The sequence below is a fragment of the Garra rufa genome, chromosome 25 (genome assembly GCF_049309525.1).
Source record: "Garra rufa chromosome 25, GarRuf1.0, whole genome shotgun sequence".
Taxonomy (NCBI): domain Eukaryota; kingdom Metazoa; phylum Chordata; class Actinopteri; order Cypriniformes; family Cyprinidae; genus Garra; species Garra rufa.
The window spans coordinates 11,231,124-11,249,309 of NC_133385.1; the positions used below are offsets into that span (position 1 = coordinate 11,231,124).

Here is an 18,186-nt window from a genome sequence, read left to right on the forward strand (position 1 = left end):
TATTAATAATTTATAGAATACTTTAATTTATTTAGAATGATTCATTGAATATTTTAAGCAGGTATTTAATATATTAATTTTTTAATGTAAAATAATTTACAAATATTTCTTAAGTTGAGCATCTTTATTTGAATAAGTTATTATAATTATTTATTGATTATTAAATTATTAATAATTTAATAATTTATAAAATTCTTTAATGTATTTAGAATGATTCTTTGAATATTTAATGTATTCATAAATTGTTTAAAAATATAAAACATTATTAAAAAACAATTTAAACAATTTATTTTATTATTAATTAGTAAATGATTAATAATGTAATAATTTATAAAATACTTCAATTTATTTAGAATGATTCTTTGAATATTTTTATGCATGTATTTATTTAATATATTAATTTTTGATGTAAAATAATTTACAGATCTTTTTTTAGCTTGAGCATATTTTATCATTATTTTAATAATTTATTGTTATTAATTATTAAATAATTAATAATTTTTAGAATACTTCAATTTATTTAAAATGATTAATTTAAATACTTTTATTCATGTATTTATTTATTGTATTCTTTTTTAATGTCAAATAATTCACAGATTATTTAAATTGATCATATTTTTTTAATCTGTAATTTAATACTTTTATTATTAATTATTAATTTTACAATTATTGAATACTTCAACTTATTTAGAATAATACATTGAATATTTTTATGCATGTATTCAATGTATTCATTCAATGACTTATTATTATTACAATTTTTATTATTAAATTATTAATACTTTGATAATTTATAGAATACTTCAATTTATTTAGAAAGATTCATTAAATATTTTATGCATGTATTTATTTAATGTATTCATCTTTAATGTCAAATGATTCACAGATAATTTCTTAAATCAAGCATATTTCATTTTTATTTTAATAATGTATTATTATTATGAATTAATTATTTAATCAATAATACTTCAGTAATTTACAGAGTACATTTTTAATGTAAAATAATTTATAGATCATTTCTTAACGTGAGCAAAATATTTAATCTTTACCATAATCATAACTATCTCATAATTACTATGACACAATTTTTTAAATACATAATTTTGATTTTGTATCTCATAATTGTAACTTTATAATTATAATTGTTACTAACATACTAGCATAATTACAATTTATTCATCTGTGATTTCACACTATATGAACATACTTTTATGTAATCATTTTGAATATTCTGAGTAATGTTTTTTCATTTATTTATTTATTCATTCATTCCTAATCATTTTAATATAGCTTTCAGTGAATATACAGGTACATACATTTAGAAATAAATGATATGTGTGCATGAGTAGATGATATACTGGTAGGTCAGAGACCAAAAACGTTATTAGTTGGTGATGAAACTGTAATTTAAATAAATAACAAATGAAATTCAATGCAATCAAACAGCAAACTTCTATAGGAAATTTAATATTGATGCACTTGCATCCACTGCACACTGTCATAGACTTTACATCAACTAATAGTAAAAGTACAAAATAAGTAGTTTTATTATATTGTAATTAGGGCTGTCCCCGACTATGAATTTTCATAGTCGAATCAGAATTTTCGAATCTTTCTATAGTCGACCGATAGTCGAATCATCTTATGTGCGTGTGGGAATGGGTTGGGAGGGCCGGAGGGGCACGACACTATAGTCAGCAGGAGGGTAAAACTATTTTTATTTTATTTTATAAGCGACCAAAACTGCCTGCCAACTGACAGACAAACTTATTTAGGTTTAAATAAAAACACAGAACGCGTCTTTTAGTTCTAAAAACGCGAGGCGCACAGCACTGCCTTTTTTGGTGACTTTTAATGAAAGAGCAGTGTGCTGCGGTTTTTTTATGTTGCTAAGCAACGACCAAAACAGCTGTCCTGTCAGTCAATTCAAAGGATTATAGCGCGAGCGCTCTAACTTAGTTTTTTGCTGTTAAGTAAACTGTCATATTAGCAGAAACCCTAAATAATACAGCTCCGGGTTACCCACGATAGACACCAAAGGTTTCTCCTCCATTTCTTGCAGTCTCCGGACTTTTTAAGCAACGGTAAACTTTCGCCATCACAACAGAAGACCCGCATCTCCATTCATTCGATTGGACAATGGAAAAGAACGCGAATGACGTTGGGTGTTTTTCCGCTCAGAGTTGATTTTTTTTTTTCAACTTCAGGCGCTCCTGCAAAACGCGAGGCGCAGCAGCCGGGGGCGCATAAACAGGGCACAGAACGCTCACTGCCAACAGAAAACCATTCAAAAGAGGCGCCTCCAACTGCAAAAACGCGTCAAGATGGTCCTCATCTCGTCATGCATCAGAGAAAGTGAAAATTAAATCTGTCACAGGGGTGGTTGGAATTATTCACAAACACGTTAAAAATATTTACTGAACGCTTCTTTCTTTTCACTTTTGTTTTTACTGCATTATCATAACCAAAGGCTGTATATAACTTAATATAACCGTACAAAACCAGTAGTTCTGTGTGCAATTAGACATTGAGCACCCCCATATTGGCAAAATGGTATGATGCTCGTTTCACCCGCGAAGATTCGACTGTGAGATCGGTGGTCGAATCAGGCTCCGCATATCGATGCATCGAATCTTCGACTATTCAGGGACAGCCCTATACAGTACAAACAAAAGCAGGAGCCTCCTGTCAGACTCCTCTGAATGATCTGTCCTGATGTAGTCTTTTTCTCTGGCCATCACTATCAAAACAAGCCTCTTCCTCACATCCACTCATCCGTCCCCAGCTGACCCCACGGCATACAAACACAACTCACAGCCATTTAAAACAGCACTGGACAGGGGGACAAGGGGACAGGGACTGTCCAAACATTAAGGACTGCTGTCAGATCAGTGACAAGGGACGCTGCAACATGTAGACTAAACACTAGTCTTGCTTAGCTAGGCTTTTGACTATCAGCATAAAGTCTAGACCACTTATTCTGGCCAACAACCAACATTTTAGAAAAACAGGTCACCTTAATGACATCTGAAGCCAACAACAAAAAGCACAATCCTCCCTAAAATTCTTATTATTGTCATGCAAACCATCTTATTCTAATTAAATAATGTAAACGTGACCCTGGACCACAAAACCAGTCTTAAGTAGCACAGGTATATTTGTAGCAATAGTCAACAATACGTATGGGTCAAAATTATGGCAAAAAGTAAAGATTATGTTTCTTGAAAACATGTAAATTTCCTACCGTAAATATATCAACATTTTTTGATTAGTAATATGCATTGCTATGAATTTCATTGAGACAACATTTAAAGGCGATTTTTTCAATATTTAGATTTTTTTGCACCCTCAGATTCCAGATTTTCAAATAGTATCTTATAAATAATTAAATATTGTCTTATCCTAACAAACCATACATCAATGGAAATCTTATTTATAAATCTCAATTTAAAAAAATTACCCTTATGACTGGTTTTGTGGTCCAGGGTCATATATATATATATATATATATATATATATATATATATATATATATATATATATATATATATAAAAATGTAAAATAATGAAATCATAAAAATTAACTACATTTTAATTAAAATAAGTATAATACATGTAACAGTTTGGTGCTTTTGCTATTTTGATAAGTTTTTGCATTTCAAAAATTAGTTATACTTATGAGATTGAAATTATGAGATAAAATTTTGTTTTTGTCATCATTTTTACGTTTCATCTTAAAATATTGAATTAAAAAAATGCAGATTTTTTTGATGTCATATATTTATATTAAACAATGTTTTATATTTTGTTTTATATTTTTTATAATAATCTATATTATCTATATTAAATTAAAAATTATTGTAAAATTAATAAATAAGAAAATGTCATTAAATTTCAATTAAAATAAATAAAATACATTTAATAAAAAATAAATTTAATAAAAACTATAAAAATAAAATAATTAATACAATTAATTAACTATATATAGGCCTAAAATGTACAGTTAAAAATAAAAAATGCATAATATGCATATATGTTTTCTATTTGGCCATTTGAATAATATGGATAATTTATAATATGTATATTAAATTTTAAAAATTAAATATTAAATATAAAAAAAAATACAATTTCATTTAAAATAAATAGAATACATTTAATAAAATATAAATTAAAATCAAATAAAAAAATTAAACAATTAATACAATTAATTAATTATATACAGGCCTAAACTTAATAAAATGTGCCGTTAAAAAGCATAATTGTATCTTATAATATATAATTTATATTACGTTTAATTTATATAATTTTAGACTTACTATATCTGTTATCATTTTTGGCTTTTTATCTTAAAATATTGACTTTTGAATAAGAATGCAGATTTTTTTAATGTCATTTATAAACAATGTTTTATATTTTGTCATTTGAATAATATGAATAATCTATATGATCTATATTTATATAAAAATAAAAAAATAATTTTCAATTAGAATAAATAAAACATATTTAATAAAAATAAATTAAAATTAAATAAAAAAAATAATACAATTAATTAATTATATATAGGCCTAAAATTGATCAAATGTGCCGTTAAAGCATAAACGCATAATATAATACATATATATGAACATACATATATATAAACAATGTTTTATATTTCATTTTATATTTTGTAATTTGTATATGAATAATCTATATTATCTACATCAAGTTAAAAATTAATTTAAAAAGATTGAATAAAAAATACATTTTAATAAAATACAATTAATTCAATATCTATAGGCCTAAAATTGATCAAAGGTGTCATTAAATAAAGCATAAATGCATAATATAATATATCATTAACATTAAATTTAATTTAGATAATTATGGAGTATTCATATTGTTCAAATTACAAAATAAACAATTTAATATAAAACATTATATATTTGATATCTGCTAAAAATAAAACACACTGACATAGCAGTTATTCATAATTACTGTTATATATGATTATTCATATTATTAATATTACAAAATATAAAAATGTCAAATGAATGTATTTTAATTAGTGGTGGGCCGTTATCGGCGTTAACGTGAAACTCTTATCGCGCGATAAAAAAAATATCGCCGTTAATCTATTCTCAAATTTGGGTTGGGAGCTGGGTCTAAACTACGCAAGCTATGATGACTTTCACGTTGATAGTTTAACGCGGATGTATACCGAAGACTGTAGAATATGGTCGCGCGTTTAAGTCTCCTCCGCCAAAACACAGACGGGATCGCGTTGTCCTCCATTCATAAAAACCGAATCTACTATAGCGAAATGCCACGTAAATTCGTCGTTTTTTGGATTCATAAATCAAATGTTGGTCAGTCACTTAATTCAAATCGCGATATGGACTAGTGTATGTGAAACCTGAAATGCAAAAAGACCGTTTTAATATGAATCCGATATGTTCCGTTTGCCTAGCTGTATGTATGCATTGCGGAGATGAGCTTTTACTACACGCATACTGAAACACACGAGACGCTCCCGGTAATTTTTGGCATTTTCATCTCACATGAACAGATAAACTCAATCTCCCAAACTGCTGTGAGTGTCACTTTTACCGTTTCATTTGAGAAAACTAGCATCATATCATACTGTATGACACAGAAACTTCACGGCAACCTGTCAAAATAAAAGTACGGTGTAACATGTAATGGGCTGGGTAGGTGTTTGCGTTAAAAAAACACAATCTAATAGGGAGAAAAAATAATTTCAGTGTTAGTTAGTTAGTAAACACAAGTAGGCTACATCTAATTGAACATAATTTATTTTCATCAACAAATTATCATAGAACAGCTTTATGAGCTTTATAATCCATTCTCAAAGACTTTAAGTCATTATTTGGGTAGCACACATATTCTGAATGCCTTCAGCAGAATTCAAATTAGCCATTTTAATCTAGATTAATCTAGATTAATTCCAAGATTTAATCTAGATTAATCTAGATTAAAAAAATTAATCTATGCCCACCCCTAATTTTAATATCTATAAAGGATATAGTTAATCAAGTAAATACATTTTGATGTTTGCAATATGTAAATGTGTGTGTGTGTGTGTGTGTGTGTGTGTGTGTATACTCTTTATTATAGATAATGTTTAGATAATTATTTATATAATATACAAACAATATTATACAGTCTAAAATGAAACTGAAACCATATTGTTTATATATTTGATATAGATAAAAACATAGAACCCTGACATCCTGGTCAGTGCCGACAGCTGTTTATTTAGCTACAGTTGTTCCCATCTGCCTCTGATAATGAAGTGCAGGATGAGTGTCCCCACACCAAACATGTTAAGGCACTGTGATGAAGCCTCAGGTACAGCCCTGCACTGTGGGAGTTCAGACACAGACAGCTAGACTCCAGCGCTCTGGCTGGAAGTGTGAAACTGGCTGTCGGCTGCACCTCCAAGTGTGAATGAACTCATTTTAAGAAATGTTACCGGGAGTTCAGCTCTGGATCCTGAAAGGAACACAGTCGTTTTTAGCCAAAAGTATTGTGTTTCATCTACTGATAGGAAATCTCACAGTCTGGAGCCAGTGAATATGTCAGCTTCCCTGTGATTGGCCAATATGCTTTTAGGGGTGGGAACTGGGTTTTAACAATGGATTTGGAGTCTAAACAACAGTCTAGACACAATATAGACTGTCAGGGGTGTTCAAATAAACTGACAAACTAGTACAATTTATGGTTTTAAAAGCTTTGTGAGACAGACTGATGCTTTCAAGGTTCAGAAAGGATACAAAAGCAGTGTAAAACTATCATAAATGCTGCCCATATCCACTATATTCCACTAAAATGCAAGGCATTATAGATTGAAAATCATAATATCTGCCTTAGCTCTCCTTCGAGGGTTCAAACTAGTAGCAATTTCCAAATCAGTCATTAAATCACTATTTTCGTTCTGATATCATGAAAATATTAATCTCATTAATTTGTTCACAAATCGAACCCATCCAATTTTCAAGTTTAGCTCAGTGACTCCGAAATTCATTAGCAGCAATTTAAAAGAGACAATTATCAGTAAATAATGTCTTACAATTTCAGCCATTTGTGCTACTGTAGAATAACTGTATAGTAGAATTATTATTTACATAGTTCATAACTTTACTTAATATTTTTTTTATATTTATTTTTCATTTTAGTTAACTTTTTGTAATTTTGTAATGTTTTAATCATTTATTAATTATGTGCTTTTGCCATTTTTTTGTATTTCAAAAAGTCAAACTTAGTAATAAAAAGTATGACATAAAAATTTAAATTACCACATAAAATGTTGTCTTATGCCATAATTCACTTTTTTTTAATTTACATAGTTCTTAATTTTAATTAATATTTTAGATTTGTTTACATTTATTTTATTTTTTAAATTTAGTTAATTTTTGTAATTTGTAACAATTATGTGCTTTTGTTATTTTAATTAGTTTTTGTATTTCAAAAATACTTCTAGTAATGCTTAGGAATAATTATAAGATCGAAATGATGAGGTAATCAAAAGCATGACAATATTTAAATCACCAAATAAAATTTGGTCTTTGTCATAATTCTGTTTTTTTTATCTCATAATTTAAACTTTTTATCTCATAATTATGACTGTCAGATATTTATTTACATAGTTAATCATTTTAATATATATATATATATATATATATGTAACAATTATGTTCTTTTGCAATTTTGATTAGTTTTTGTATTTAAAAAATATATATCTATTCATACTACGATTATTACATCATAGTATGTTTAGTTTAAACTATGAGATTATGCCTCATAATTATGACTGTCAAAATGGTGATGTTTTATAACAGTTCATATTTTTTATTAATATTTTTGATTTTTACATTTTTTTTAAATATTTTTCATTTTTATTTTAGTTTAATTTTTAGTAATTTTGTAACAATTTTTATTTAAAAAAATTTCTTCTCATACTTAGTAATAATTATTTATTAAGTCAAAAGTATGACACAAAAGTTCAAATTACCACATGAAATTTTGTCTGTCAGAATTCAGTTATTTCATATTGCATATTACTTATCTCATAATTATAACTATGTCAAAAGTCCATAATTTAATCAATATTTTCTGATTAGTTTTTGAATTTCAAAAATATTTCCAGTCAAACTTAGTAATAATGAGATCGTAATTATGAGACAGTATGACATAAAAATTCAAATTATCACATAAAATTGTCTTTTTTTATTAATCTCATAATTATGACTTTTATTTATTTACATAAATTTAATATAAAACCACATAAATCATCATTTTAATTAAAAAAAAAATTTTATGTGGCAATTTACCACAATTTCAAAATTTTGTCTTTGTCATAATTCTGACATATCTCATAGTTTGAACTTTTTATCTCATAATTATTATTATTTAATTTTGACTTTTAAATATTTTTTTAACAATTTTTATGTTAACTTTTAAATCACATAATTTAGATTTTTATCTCACAATTCTGATTTATGTAATTTATTAATCTCATAATTATGATTTACCAAAGCATGATTTTCTTATGTGGCGGAAATGGGCTTCCATATTAATGTGATAATTAGTATTATTTAATAAATAGTTGTATTTTTTTGTTTTCAGTTTTAGAGTCCAGTTAGTAGTTGTGATTAGTTGTCAAAGCTAAATTTTCACTTAGTTTAAGTTTACATTTAGAACAGCTTTAATAGTTTTATTTTATTTGAGCTTTATTACAGTTTACTTTTTTCCATTTAACAATAACACTGCATATGTCCCACAAATCTATCATATGACTTTTCAAAATCTCCTTTTGTGTTCGACAGAAGAATGAAAGTCACACGGATTTGGAACAACATGAGGGTAAGTCAATGATAAAAGAACCATTCCTTCAAGCCTCAGGCAAAGTCTTTCCGTCAACCACAATTCAGCTTGAAAACTTTAGATTCCGTTTGTCACCGAAGGCTAAATGTGCCTCCAGACGCTGCTACACTTTCTCCCTCCCTTTTGAGGTGTTATAGAAAATACCGTCCTCGTTTCCTTTTATCAACACACGCCGGGCGGACGGGTCGCCAGTGGCAGGACATTGTAGCATAAGCAACTTTTGAAGATTAAATATGACATGAGGCCCATCGACCAGACGGGGAATGGCGAAAGCACAAAACAAAGTCACGCAAGGAGATCGTGACAAATAGAAATATGTTTTGCAAGTCATGATAATGTCTGGACAATGTGTCCCTCTCTGCACCAACTTGAACTTTAAAAAAAATGCAAAAAGACATGAATGCCAAATGTCTCTTTTCTCTCAGTTACAATATCTTGAAGGCTGTTCTTTAATTTGAAGGTTCAGTGACGCACCGAATGCATAAAACCTGAGATTGAGCATAAAATACAGTGTCGTTGAGTCACTCTCTTCAATACGAATGCCCACAGATGCTGCATGCTCTAAGGTAAGCGATGACCTTCAATTTAAATCAGCGCTGTGTCTCTGGGCAGGATGAGAAAAGCATTGTGGGAATGTACAGAGTGTGTTCGCCTCCTGCTGGAAGACAATACATACTGCATTCTCTTGCCTCTGAGCAAAGAACATTATTCCAGTGAGCTCTGATGTCATCTTAGCAATAAATACATTCATAGTTGTGTTCTTAATTCTGATTGGCTGCTTTCAAAGCCATTGTAATGATGAGTGTATATGTGACCACATATGAGCTCAATTCTGTATGCCATAAACATAAAAGTACAAGTGATAAAGGGTCATTTATATATGGAAGCCCATTTTCACCACAAAAGAAAAAGTCTGTCATCATTTTGACTTCTTTTCCCATAATTGACTTAGTTTGTCATATCTCACCTGACTTATTTCATAATTTCAAGCTTTATTTCATAAGAATGACTCAAAATTTCTTATCTCATAATTATGACTTGTCATGATCAGTATGTCATTATTCAGTTTTTATCTCTATTATATTCTATTTTTTAATCTCATAATTGATTTAGTAATTTTGATTTATCCCATTATTTAAACTAAATTTTTTAAACTAAAATTTAAACTATTTATCTCATAATTGTCATAATTTTGTCTTTTTATCTCCTAATTATGACTGTCACAATTTTAAATTTTTATCTCATAATTTCAATTTTTTAACTCATAATTTTGACTCAAAATTTGTTTTTATCTCATAATTTAATTTTTTAAATCATTTATTTCATAATTTCAACTTAATCTCATAATCATGAATATTTCAAAATTGTGACATTTTTAATCCCATAATTTTGACCTTTTAATGTTATAATTTAGATTCTTTCTCATAATCTCATAATTATGACTATGTCAAAATTTTGCTTTTATTTTACAATTTTGACTTAGTATGTCATAGTTTTGACTTTTTAAACCATTTTTTTTTAATAATTTTAACTTTTTATCTCATAATTATGACTACATCAAAGTTATGACTTTTTATCCTATAATTTTGACATTTAACCTTATAATTTAGTTTATCTTATAATTTCAATTTATCTCATAATTATTTTTTTTTACTTCAATTGTCATAATTGTGTCTTTTTATCTCCTAATTATGAAGTATCTCACAATTTAGAATTTTATCTCAATTTCAACTTTAATTATAACTCAAAATTTTTGTTTTATCTCATAATTTAGACTTTTTAAACTCATATTTTTTAAATTTCATAATTTCAACTTAATCTCATAATCATGACTATTTCAAAATTGTGATATTTTTAATCCTATAATTTTGATTTGTGACGTTTTTATCCCGTAATTTTGATTTATTCTCATAATTTTTACTTTTTATCTCATAATTTAAATTATTAGTATTTAGTAAAAATATTGATGTCTTTATTTCAGAATTTTGACTTTATGTCATAATTATGACTTAGTATGTCATAGTTTTAACATTTTAAACTCATAATTTCAACTTTTTATCTCATAATTGTCTTTTATCTCATGACTAATTTTTTTATCTCAATTTCTTTTTATCGCATAATTTTGACTTATCTCATAATAGTCTCATCATGACTGACTTTTTAATAATAATTTTTGTCTTTTTAATCTCATAATTTACATTTTTCTCATCTCATAATTATGACTGTCAAAATATTTTTTATCCCGTAATTTTGACCTTTTAATCTCAACATTTAGATAATTTCATAATTTCAATTTTCAATCTCACAATTTTGATTTGTGACGTTAAATAAATAAATAATTTTGACCTAATCTCATAATTTATATTATTAGTATTAAGTATCTCATAATTATGACTGTGTCAAAATATTGATGTTTTTATCTCAGAATTTTGACTTTATGTCATAATTATGACTTAGTATGTCATGGTTTTGACATTTTAAACTCATAATTTAGATTTTTACTAATTTTATAATTTCAACTTTTTATCTCATAATTATGTCAAAACTAACATTTTTATCCCATAATTTTGACCTTTTAATCTCATAATTTAGATTCTTTATCTCATAATTTTGATTTTGCATCTCATAATTTTAATCTCATATTTAAAATTCACCAAATCACCAAATGCTTTTTTGTTACATGGCAATAATGAGCTTCCATTTTTCTGTGATAATTGTTTTCATTTCTTAAATATTAGTGTCTTTTTTCATACCACATTGGTTTTTCTACATAAAACATACCGTTGTTGCTCCAAATAAAGCTTTAACCTCGACGGGGCGGCTTATACTTTGTCCAGAGCTTGTTGAAACGTCAGACTCTTTTTCCATACTCTGATTGGTCTGTCCTAGCTGTCCATAATTTGCTCTGCCCCATGTAAAGACCCGTCCACTCTCTGTGGATAAACAATATGTGTTAACCATATCACCAGAAAAAAAAGCTTCAAGTAAGACTTGTGTGAGAAAATGTGTAGAATGACTCACCTGTTTTTGCGACAAGATGCGTCCAGCCGCTTTGAACGTCAGTCACTCTCTCGCCCTGCAGCAGAGATCGATCCAGAGCCGCAGGAAGTGGCAGGAAGAGGCTCTCGCTGACCAGCTGACCATGTTTATTGCTTCCCCAGAGAAACACGTCACCTTTGACTGTAGAAATGCGAAATTCATATGAAACTCTTAAGATCCTCTGTCTCTATCCTGACCAATCAGATACAGGTAGAAGACAAAATCAGTTTGATTTGACTGAAAAGTACTCTCACCTGTCAAACAAATGCAGTGGGTGGAGCCGGCAACTACCTTCTGAGGGGTCACGTGATCAAACCCTGCAGATGAGAAAGTCAGCACAAGTGATAGTGTGTATATATATCACGTGATCAAACCCTGAAAGAAAGTCAGCACAAGCTTTAGGCTTTAAGTGTGTGTGTGAATGTTACCTGGGACAAGACAAGGCTCCTTAGAGGATAGATGTGTGGGAACAGGTTGGGGATTTAACATTCTCTTAGCGGGACTCGACAGGCCAGTCCCCCATTGATAAACACAACCTGATACTTTAGACACGCACATGTACACACACGCACACATATGCACAAAAAACACAATTAAATAAATAAATATATATATAGTTTTTTTTAGTATTTAAAGCAAATTCTATTATTACAAGTTTTTTTTAAACAATTATATATATAACAAATAAAGCAATTAATTTAAGATAATGTTTAAGATAATAATTATAATACTTATATTACAAAATTATTTTATATATCTGATTAAAAAACAATATTTATTTTTGATATTAAAAATAAATATATGCATATACATATTAGACAAATAATTCAATATTATAACAATTATGATATAATACATTTTAAAATCTGATATCTAATATTACTAAAATATTCTATTATAATATTAAAATAAAATGTGTTTTTGTTTTAATTTAACATATTTAATATCTTATTAAAATATTATTATATAATGCAACTTATTTTTTGCCATTGTTAAAATACTAAAATATTCAATTATAATATTAAATATATTTAACATCCTACTATAATATTAAATATGTCATTATTTCTTTTTTCAATATTTTAAACAAATTATATTCATATATATTTATTATATAATAATAGAAATGATTAAAAACATAATATAAAAAAATGAATATTAATATATTTCATATCTAATTAAAATACTACTATATAATGGAACTTTTTCATATTCGATATTTATAATTTTGACTTTTTATCTCATAATTATGACTGTCAAAATTTAGATGTTTTTATCTCATAGTTCTGACTTTTCAAACTAATAATTAAGAATTTTTATTTTGCAATTTTAACTTTTTATCTCATAATTATGACTATTTCAAAATTGCGACATTTTTATCCCATAATTTTGTCCTTTAAATCTCATAATTTAGATTCTTTATCTCATAATTTTAACCTTTAATCTCAATATTATGACTGTCAAAATTACGACTTTTTTATATAATATAGACAATTTTTAATATCCAATATTTCAGTTATTCATGTAATACCTCTACACATAATTAAAAATGTAAAAAATATTTAGTTATAATATTAAAATAAAATGATATTAACATATTTAATACCTAATTAAAATACCAGTATATAATGCAATGCAACTTATTTTTTTGCCATTGTTTAAAATACAAAAATTATTCATTTATAATATTAAATATATATCCTATAATTTTGATCTTTAAAATATCATAATTTAGATTCTTTATCTAATAATTTCAACTTTTTCAACTTTTTATCTCAAAATTATGTCTATCAAAACAGTGACTTTTTTTATATGATATAAACAATTTAATACCTGTACACATAATTAAATATTATTAAAATATTCTGTTATAATATTAAAATAATTGAACTTTTTAATATTTTATATTTTTCAATATTTAAACAAATATAAAACATATTTACTATTTATTTAAAAATTAAAATATAAAATGTAAAAGTTTACATTTTTATTATACATAAATATCTACTAAGAAACATAATCAAGTATTATGTATTAAAATATTATGATATTTAATAATAATTATTCAATTATAAAAATGATACTAATAAATATTGAATTATTTCTTATATTTGCTTAAAAAACATATCTATTTAAAACAAATATACATACAGTACATACTAAGACAAATATTTAAGTATTCTGATATTTCAAATATAATCATCTGAATCATTAAATTATGAAATGATACTATTAGACATTGTTAATAATTTTAAAAAATATCATATGTGACCTTGGACAACAAAGCCAGTCTTAAACAGCGCAGGTATAGCCAAAAATACATTGTATGGGTCAAAATGATCAATTATTCTTTAATGCCAAAAATCATTAGGATAAAAAGTAAAGATCATATTCCATGAAGATATTTTGTACATTTCCTACTGTAAATATTTCAAAACTTAATTTTTGATTAGTAATATGCATTGCTAAGAACTTCATTTGGACAACTTCAAAGGCGATTTTCTCAGTATTTTGATTTTTTTTTTTTTTTTGCAAACTCAGATTCCAAATAGCTGTATCTCAACCAAATATTGTCCTATGCTAACAAACCAAACGTCAATGGAAAACAATGGAAAACCTTATAACTGGTTATGTGGTCCAGGGTCACATTGTAATTATAAAATGCAAACTTTATTAATTTATTTATTACCTGTACTTGCTAATGCATGTCTGAGGCCTGCAGCCACACTAGTTACAGCATCATTTAGTGTCTGCAAGCAAAACAAAGTATAATATTATTACAGTCCTCACACACATACAAACTCGTATGCAGGAGTCACATTATAGTCCCACCTTCACATGTAAAGGTTCTGCTGAGTGTGTTATTTTTGGCGAGATGCCCAGCTGTCCAAATGCATTGGAGCCACACGCCAAAACCCGACTGTCACCTGAAAGACACAGATCAGATGTCAGTCATTCAGCACTGAATTAAACGAGAGGAAGTCTCCATAGGCAGAACTAAGAGCCCCTGATCTAATCAAACTCAAACTCTAACTGATGTCTGCAACACCCAAGCCCTTTTATTTTTCAACCCAGGCTCTCAATAATCTGTCACAGAGTTCAGGTTATGAATTTGATCACTCACCAGTCAGAATAACAGAGAAGTCCCAACCACAGGACACCTGCTGAACTCTTGAGCACCCAGGTAAATGGCAGGGTTGAAAGGTTATGACCTCTGAGGTGTGACTGAGCCCTAATTGACCTTTGTGGTTCTGTCCACACATCAGCAAGCCACCTGATTCTGTGGAGAAATGTTGTTGTAGTACTTCAACTTGACCACTAGTGTGCGACACCGTCCCACAAATAAAGGGTCAGCATTTGTAGAAAGAGTTTAAGGATTAAACTCTTTCCTTTCAGAGTGTTTGCATTAATATCTATTATTTTCATAGTGTTATAGGCCATCTAACCAGTGATGACAGCCGAATGTCCGCCTCCTCCGGTTATACAGCGGATGTGCTCTGCCTGCAGTCCGCCGTCTGCACGCCGCGGCTCGGCTTGATCTTCCGTGTGTCCCTGCCCGAGCTGACCGTAACTGTTGGCTCCCTGTGAGGCGAAATAACGATTTGTATGATTATTTTAGATGACTAATATTGATTTATACTTGGACAAATGTGAATCTCGCGTATTCTCGTGGACTGAATGATTGTGGACCACAATAACATTACTGCAAGCGTGTAAGCTTTGCACAAAGAAAAGTAAATAAAACGTACCCAAGTGTACAGTACACATTTTGACAGCTGAGCTCCTTCCATCAGATTTAGGCGCAAATTGATGACATCGCCATTAAATTGCGTAGACGTCACTGATTTCCCAGATTTAGGAAATATTATTGGGTAGAATGGCAATAAGAGGCATAAACGATAAGACCAAAGTGGGCGGGGCTTAGCGATTCGGTTCTTGCTACTATTTTTTGTATATTTAAATATGATTTATTTTTAAATGTGACTTTTTTAAATACTTAAAACAAATTATATTGATATATGTTTATTATATAGTTAGAACTTTTTAATATAAATATAAAATTAAAGAATTTCAATAATTTCAAGGATTTTTTTTCAATGTTTAACACAAATATATACATATACTTATTAAGACAAATAGCTAAATATTATGAAATTTAAACGATAAGAATTGAAGTATTTGAAGTATATAATTACAATATCAAATATAAAATAATTTTTATATTTGGTATAAAAACGAAACTTATTTTCAGTATTTAAAACAAGATTATTAAGACAAATAGCTAAATATTATGGAATTTAAATGATAATAATTTGAAGTATTTAAAGTATATAATTACAATATTAAATATAAAATTATTTGTATATTTGGTATAAAAACGAAACTTATTTTCAGTATTTAAAATAGAGATACGTATATACATATTAAAACAGTTTGTTAAATATTATGATATTAAAATTAAAATAATTAAAGATAAAATTATAATATTAATTTTTATACTTGATATAAAAACAAAACTTATTTTCAGTATTTAAAACAAATGTAGATATATACATACTATAAGAAATAATTCAATATTATATTAAAATTATAATAATTATAAAGATAAAACTATAATGCTATTTTTATACTTGATATAAAACTATATTTATTTTCAGTATTTAAAACAAAAATACATACGTACTAAATTATAGTATTATTTTTTATACTTGATATATAAACAACATTTATTTTCAGTATTTAAAACAAAGATACATATATACGTACTAAAACCAATAGTTAAATATTTTGATATTAAAATTATAATAATTAAAGATAAAATTATGTTATTTTTTTATACTTGATATAAAAACAAAACTTATTTTCAGTATTTAAAACAAAGATACATACGTACTAAATTATAGTATTATTTTTTATACTTGATATAAAAACAAAATTTATTTTCAGTATGTAAAACAAAGATACATGTATACGTACTAAATTATAGTATTATTTTTTATACTTGATATAAAAACATTTATTTTCAGTATTTAAAACAAAGATTCATATATATGTACTAAAACAACTAATTAAATATTATGATAGGAAATTCTAATAATTAAAGATAAAATTATAATATTATTTTTTATACTTGATATATAAACAAACTTAATTTCAGTATTTAAAAAAGATACATATATACGTACTAAAACAAATAATTAAATATTATAATATTAAAATAATAATAATTAAAGATAAAATTATTTTTATATTTGGTATAAAAACGAAACTTATTTTCAGTATTTATAACAAAGATACATATATACGTACTAAAACAATTAATTAAATATTAGGATATTAAAATTATAATACTTAGAGATAAAATTAAAATATTATTTTTTATACCTGATATAAAAACTAAATTTATTTTCAGTATTTTAAACAAAGATACATATATACATACTAAAACAATTCGTTAAATATTATGATATTAAAATTATAATAAGTAAAGATAAAATTATACAGTTCTTTTTTATACTTGATATCAAACTATATTTTTTTTTTAGTATTTAAAACAAATGTACATATAAACGTACTATAAGAAATAATTAAATATTATGATATTAAAATTAAAAATAACTAAAGATAAAATTATAATATTATTTTTTATACTTGATATGAAAACTAAATTTATTTTCAGTATTTAAACCTAATATACATATATACGTACTAAAACAAATAAATAAATGTTATGATATTAAAAATCTAATAATTAGCAATACAATTATATTATTTTTTTAATGCTTGATATAAAAATATTTATTTTCAGTATTTTAAACATACATACAAACATATTAAGACAAATTATTAAATAAAATAATTACAATATTAAATAAAAAAATATATAAAATAGAATTCTATGCGATTTTAAAACGTAATTTTAATTATAAAACTAATTGTATGTATTTGAAATTTATTTTATCTTTTTATATGTAAAACGCAAGTCACAAACAAAAATCAGAAAGGACAATCATTCAAAACAAGAAAATTAAAAACAAAAATATAATAGGTAATACCTAGACGGTCACGTGGTATTCGTTTCTTTTCTCAGCGCTATCAGGATAAACCAATCACAGCTGTTTGAGATCACAAGCTAATGTGTTTTTAAAAAACGTTTATAGATACTACTGGAGCCGTTTTCCATCTGTTTATTAGGTACTTATACTTAAATTCATAGAGTTATAGTATTAATAGATTTTACTTTCATACATTTATGTGTCT

At 26.4% G+C, this 18,186-nt stretch overlaps 1 protein-coding gene across 1 annotated transcript in view; it reads right to left on the reverse strand.

The window, feature by feature from the left end:
- Nucleotides 1-15,761, reverse strand: part of sergef (secretion regulating guanine nucleotide exchange factor) — a 23,853-nt gene extending 8,092 nt beyond the window's left edge. Inside the window, exons 1-10 of the mRNA XM_073831569.1 lie at nucleotides 15,675-15,761; nucleotides 15,372-15,507; nucleotides 15,050-15,205; nucleotides 14,758-14,852; nucleotides 14,615-14,675; nucleotides 12,354-12,467; nucleotides 12,180-12,242; nucleotides 11,908-12,066; nucleotides 11,668-11,819; nucleotides 9,526-9,577 (exon numbers count right to left, since the gene is read on the reverse strand). Coding sequence (XP_073687670.1) covers nucleotides 9,526-9,577; nucleotides 11,668-11,819; nucleotides 11,908-12,066; nucleotides 12,180-12,242; nucleotides 12,354-12,467; nucleotides 14,615-14,675; nucleotides 14,758-14,852; nucleotides 15,050-15,205; nucleotides 15,372-15,507; nucleotides 15,675-15,716 — 1,030 coding nt within the window. The 5' untranslated portion in view covers nucleotides 15,717-15,761. The remainder of the gene's footprint in view (nucleotides 1-9,525; nucleotides 9,578-11,667; nucleotides 11,820-11,907; nucleotides 12,067-12,179; nucleotides 12,243-12,353; nucleotides 12,468-14,614; nucleotides 14,676-14,757; nucleotides 14,853-15,049; nucleotides 15,206-15,371; nucleotides 15,508-15,674) is intronic.
- Between the last annotated feature and the right edge of the window lie 2,425 nt (nucleotides 15,762-18,186).